Source organism: Haplochromis burtoni, unplaced genomic scaffold (assembly GCF_018398535.1).
Source record: "Haplochromis burtoni strain Fernald_Lab_line unplaced genomic scaffold, NCSU_Asbu1 Contig_78, whole genome shotgun sequence".
Classification (NCBI taxonomy): Eukaryota; Metazoa; Chordata; class Actinopteri; order Cichliformes; family Cichlidae; genus Haplochromis; species Haplochromis burtoni.
In genome coordinates, this window is record NW_024582439.1 from 1673178 (window position 1) to 1679510 (window position 6333).

Genomic DNA, 6333 nt, shown 5'->3' on the forward strand with positions numbered 1-6333 from the left:
GGCTCTCCCCTACATATGCTGCCTTCATAGATTAAAAGTATCGGTATCATTGGTATCTGGCAATACTGGCCCTGAATTTACTCAATGGTATTAAAACATTTATTCATATATAATTTTCCTTTCATTGATGTTCTCCCCCAGTATTTCCAAGCATTAATCTATGTTAACCTACTAATCTGTGGGATTGCAGTCGAGGCTGTTTCATTGTCATGTGATACCTTATAGCCTCATTTCACACGGCCTTCTGCGCATCTACATGAGTAAGGACCATCATCCCTGTTCCGGTCCTTCCTGACCCTAAAGATATGAATGACACCCCGCCCGACCACCCAGCACGTCACGAAGCCTGACACAGCCAATGAAAATGTCCAAACCGGGTGCCGCTGATTAACGGACAGCTGCCTTATCCAACGGGAGCTTTCCGTGCGTCTTCATCCCCCGCCTGTGCTCTACGTGTAGCCAATCAACGCGCAGGATCAATTACTAATTCATTACTTCGCAAAGGGGAGTGACGCAGTTATTGTAGATGTATAGATACTCCATGCTTTTCTCATATGACCTGAAATTACATTTTTTTCAAGCTTTCACGCAAAACCAAAATCCACATAAACACAGCAAAGCAGAGGGATTCCCGCTGTCATCTGCAAGCTGCATGACCATTCTCTGCGCCCCTTGAATTTGGATGCCATTCCGGGAGGAGGTTGCGGTAAACCCCGAGGACTAGATGCGATAACCATAAGGAGACATGCCGCAGCCGAAATCACGAAAAATCGCCATCCTCGGGTACAGATCCGTAGGTGAGTATGGAACGGAAGCTGAGTACAGCGGGGAAAGGCGGCTTCGAGTGGGACGCAGACCCAAGATTTTTAGCGGCCTTTCAGGCCAGTACAAATCCAGCGTGAGAGCGCTTTACGCCTCCTATAATAGACTTAAATTATAGGGAGTAACATCTGACACGCGGCGTCTCAGGGCGGGCGAATGAGCGCCACCAGGTGAGACGTGGCTCTGCGGTGTGAGCGCAAGAGGCCTCCCATAACGTGTGCAAGAGAGAGATTTTAATCGATCTTATTGATAGGTTTCCGTTAGCCCTTAACCCCGGTGCCATGTTAGGCAGTGCCATGCCACGCAAAAACCATCGACGGCTTTGACGCATTTAGTTTGCGGTTTATTTAGTGATGTGTAAAAGCAAAGAAGCGCAGATTATGTGCGGTGAAAGGATGTTGAGGATGGCAAGATGGCACACACAGATAGCACGACTGGAGGCCCAGGCAGCACCAACTGCAACCCTGTAATATCCCCACAGAGACGCGTGATGTGTTTATGTTTTCCTGCTTTGTAGTAACCTCGACGATTTCTAAACATGTTCATCAGTATAGTACAACGTGCTTCATGTGGCGCATTTTAGGCTTGTTCACGGTTATTAAGCTTTATATTTGTATTTTTTTGTATCATTGTATGGCTACATTCACTCATAGAGACTGATCTCGACAAAAACAATCATAATAATGACTTCTATAGATGTTATCCCTTAATTGCTACACTGACTTCCTCCATCTGAGGTTAACTATCGTCTCTGTGTTTACAGGAAAGTCCTCTTTAACCATCCAGTTTGTGGAAGGCCAGTTTGTTGATTCCTATGACCCAACAATAGAAAACAGTAAGTGGGGATTTTTTTTTTAATTCATACAAAAACCGTGTTTCCCCCAGGAAACTCTTTACATGAGGCAGCACACAACTCAGGTCCCTGTCTCTCTTGTGAATCAGTAAGTGAAGCCTAGATGTATTGGCCCCAAAATAGCTGTTTCTGTGATATCCTATCCTCAGCATTGCTGCTCAGTGTGTACCAGCAAAGCTGACTATCAAGTTTATCCTTATTTATCATCCCGGCACTACAAATGTGTCAGTTTGTCATTAGATGCTCTTCGTACAGCAATGAATAAATCCTTACTGGTGCATCTTCTGTAAGGTCAGAACATCGTGTTCCTCATTATTTGTCATTTACTGTCAGCCCCACACTCGGATTTGCTTACAGCCGATTCTCACACCTGAAAAGCTGGAATGAGGATGTGTTAGCTTACGCTTTCCAGCTTTAAGGTTGTTCAGAGCACCTCGTGACAGAAGAAGTTAACCACCAAAGGATTTCATGGAGTGACAGTTGTTTTTCTTTCACAACTGGTTTATAATTACACTACATCAGGAGTACATCCACTGTTTTTGGTCAGATGCAACATTAAATATTAGAGCTTGACCAATATAGGATTTTCAACATTTGGTGATTTAAAAAATCAGATCTATCATCATATATATTTTTTTCTTTCAGATGTGAAGCACAAACAGATTTACATTTATTAATTGTATTATTATTTATGAGTCCTTATTTTAAAAAAAAAACATGACAGTGCTTATTAAAATAAACTTGTCTTATTGTCACAGTTAGTCTGGAATTTCCTATTTCTGCTCTGTCAGACTGCTCAGATCGGTGTTTGCTTTGTTTGTGGTATCCAAACACCTGCTGGCAAAAGTCAAGTCACAGAGGGCCCTCTAGTGGACAAAATGTGCAACATCAACACTCATATTTTGAAGGGTGTTTCTCCCGTTTCTTCTTTAGTCTTTAAATGTTCATTTATTGTCTTTTGATACCTATATATCAGAAAATAGCTAATAAGGGAAAATATTAGCTATTATTATAGCCATTATAGTTCATGTTTGCCTTTATTAGCTATTTGCCAATTTCATAGACTCCCACCGATATAGCTGCAGGACCGATATCAGTTGGGCTCTATTAGATCTTTAAACTGCACTTATATGGACGCAGATATCACACAGCAACTGTTGTACGTAAAACACAAGGTAGCTTTATAATCGCTGCTGTTTGAGTCGTAGTAGTACTACACATGACAGTAAGTGGAATGCATTTGTACGCATTGTGTATATTCCACCTTATCTTTGTGGGTTTTTAACAAGGTTTAGAGACCCTGTTATGAAAAAAAGCAAGTTTGTTGTTTACAGAATTTTGATTGAATTTACTAATGAATCACTGCAGCTAGGGCTGTTCGATATAACGATATATATTGATGACATATAAAAACGTCTATCGTTTGATTCTACGCTATCGTTTGTTTCGTGGTGTTGCAAAATAAACTGTTTACGGCAATATTTTTTCATTATTTTGATGGTCACTGTAGTGGCTATATTAATTTCTTAAAGTTCTCTCTTTCTCTTACATTTAATATAACCACACTACAGACAGACAAGCGTTTGTTTTTATGCGTTGTCGTTAGCAACAACGACGGTAAAACCACCGCGTGTCCGCTTGTTCCACATAAACCTTTCACAGTAAAGCTCAAGATCCTGTTGAGACTTTTCAAAATAAACTGAATCACGTGAAAGATGCAGAGTGTTTACGGATGAGAAGCAAAAAAGAGCCGTCAGGTGCTAAAAGATAAACCTTAGACTCAAACGTTAGAACAGGCTTTTCCCCGCAGCACGCCGTGTAATAAATACTCACAAAGAAAACGGCGGCCGTTACAACTTATGTCTAAAAATGTATAGTTTCATGCATCGGTTAAAACACTCGACTCCAGCTACACGACGCCCCACTGGAAACACTTCACGCAAGTCGAGCTGCCCAAGATTCACAGAATTTACAGAAAAGGTTACATTTTTGTGATTTATATCGTTATCGGACGATAGATGTCTTAATATCGGGATATGAGATTTTGGTCATATTGCACAGCCCTAACTGCAGCTGTAATACAGTAATTCAATGTGATAAAAATGTGGTAACATTACAAAGCTTATGCTTTATATTTTACATTTTGAACTTAAAGTGCAGTATGACAGAAAACGTTTTCTAAATGTGTCTAAATGTACATTATGTTTAAATTATTTTTAAAACTTGTATGATCTGTTCTCAAAATCTAAATTCTATATTATGACAGCTCTATGGTCTAAGTGACTTTTGATTGAAAGATAATGATTTGCAAGACTTTGCTGTTACCCAGCAGGGTGTGATGTTCCTTCTAAGCAAATGCATTTAAACACCGCAACAGCTGATTCCACCACTTTCCACACTTTCAACCAGAAAGAGAGAGCTTTCTTTTGAGATATCAGCCGGCGTGCCGTTTCGTTGAGATAAACGTTTCTCTCCGACTCGCATGCAGCGGGACTTCTCTAGTTAAGAAAGGGAACTTTTCTTAAAGACAATTTAAAAGCACTATTTTGGAGCGCAGGAGAACTTGCAGTTATTCGTAACCTCCAAAACAAACCTGATCCCGGCCACCCCAGAGATTTGAGTCTGAATTGTAGGTTGTATCTGTAGGCTATTTCTCTTCTCCCTGACATGTTCACTCACATGCTGTCCCACCCTACGCTTCTTAAATCTGTTGTCTGTATCTATAAATAATCCCTGGATGGTTAATGTAAAATGAAGTGTCAGCATTATCAGTGAGATGCTGCAGACATTGCATGCCCGCTGTAGATAATATGACCCATTTCCAGGCTATTGACATTCCTGTCCTGAATGTGCTCATTGGGATGAATCTATAACTGGATTGTGTCTTGTATGTCCTGCAGAGAGTAATAAAGATACACTCAGCTGGATAGTACTGCATAGTTGCACAACTGTGCTATATTTGTCATACGTATAAGAGAAAGGAAATGTATTGTCGTATCTACAAAACATTGTTGTCTTGTATTTGCAGCATTTACTAAGATGATCACAATAAATGGACAAGAGTACCATCTCCAGCTTGTAGACACAGCAGGGCAGGTATGTCTCAATGCGCTGTTTATGAACCTGCCAGTGGTTTTATTGATTTTTCTTTTTTTTAAATGTGTGTCGTAACAGTACATGCTAATTCCCTCACTTCAAATCCCTTTTCCAGGATGAATACTCAATCTTCCCACAGACTTACTCCATAGATATCAATGGCTACATACTGGTTTATTCAGTTACATCAAATAAAAGGTATAGAATTCCCTCCACTTCTCAAAACCAACCTAAATATCTCCTGTGTCCTGCATAATGAGGTGCACTGAAGAAAAGCAAATAAACTTTCCCGTTTCTTCCAGCTTTGAAGTTGTACAAGTTATCCATGAAAAACTGTTGGACATGGTGGGAAAAGTTCAGTAAGTACAACTTTTCATTTTGCTCTTAAAGCCATTTCAAGTCATATGACATAAATCATGCATAAATGACAACATGGCATTTACTTTTTCCTTCAATGCAGAGTTCCAATTATGCTCGTCGGAAACAAGAATGACCTACATATGGAGCGGTAAGCGCTAGCACACACCTAAATTGTACATCCCTCGAGACAATAGGTATGCACATGGGTCAGGGTTTTTTGGTTTGTGTGGAAATTTATATTTGGTTTCTTATTATTTGCTAGCAGAAATGAAAATTTCATGTAAAACACACTGAAATACTGAGTATTTAATATTTAGTTCACACATGTCCCAAATGAAGACAGAAGCCATTTGCACTAAGCCAGGAAGCTGTGTTTAGCACTGTGCTTTCACTGTACACAACACAGAGTCAGTGGATTAGCATACACAAGCAGATTTCTAAGGAATTTAATACTGTGGGATATTTAAAGCAGAGACTGTGGCTTTATTCTGAAAGACAGTATTTGTGTTTTGGTCTGACTCTGCTGTCATCCCTGTGATTTTGCACTCTTTAGAGTAATCAGTTGTGAAGAGGGCAAAGCATTAGCTGAATCCTGGAACGCTGCCTTCATGGAGTCCTCAGCTAAAGAGAACCAGGTAGGAAAAGCTTATTTAACTATCAGTGTGGGAGAAAAAAATAGCCAAATATGGTTACATTCTTCACTCAAAACCCCCAAAAAAATAAATAAATAAAGGTGGCAGTGATAACAAGGTGTGAAGTTTACACATGCTCCCTGTGACTGTGTAGGTTTCCTGCCACAGTACAAAGACATTCGAGTTTGAGTGCCTTTTAAATTGCCCACAGTCATGAATGTACCTGTCTTAGTATGTCAGCCCTGACATCATTTGGCAACCTGTCCGCTGCATATGACGCCTCTCACCCAGTGTCAAGTGAGATCAGCTCCTGCTTGCCTAACCCTGTAGAGCAAAAGCCTGTAGATATAATGGAAGGATATGTGGATGGAAAATTACTGAATTGCTTTCATTGCACAGTGATGGTACACATCCACAGGATTCTTCATTTTCACACTTTGCATTTTCTCTCAGTGGAGACAAAGTTTCTGGTGCTGGATTGTGTTTCAATCAGGTCATCGAGTTGCCCACTCATAGAAGCTCTAGGTTACTTTAATAAAATCAGAGGTGACCTAGTATGACTTGAGACCT

The 6333-nt window shown here is 40.2% G+C and overlaps 1 protein-coding gene across 1 annotated transcript in view; it reads left to right on the plus strand.

The window, feature by feature from the left end:
• The first annotated feature begins 499 nt into the window (after positions 1 to 499).
• rheb (Ras homolog, mTORC1 binding) overlaps positions 500 to 6333 on the plus strand; it is a 9901-nt gene continuing 4067 nt past the window's right edge. Inside the window, exons 1-7 of the mRNA XM_005924623.3 lie at positions 500 to 797; positions 1586 to 1657; positions 4704 to 4771; positions 4887 to 4969; positions 5074 to 5130; positions 5232 to 5279; positions 5685 to 5766. Of these exons, the coding sequence (XP_005924685.1) occupies positions 746 to 797; positions 1586 to 1657; positions 4704 to 4771; positions 4887 to 4969; positions 5074 to 5130; positions 5232 to 5279; positions 5685 to 5766 (462 nt within the window). The 5' untranslated portion in view covers positions 500 to 745. The remainder of the gene's footprint in view (positions 798 to 1585; positions 1658 to 4703; positions 4772 to 4886; positions 4970 to 5073; positions 5131 to 5231; positions 5280 to 5684; positions 5767 to 6333) is intronic.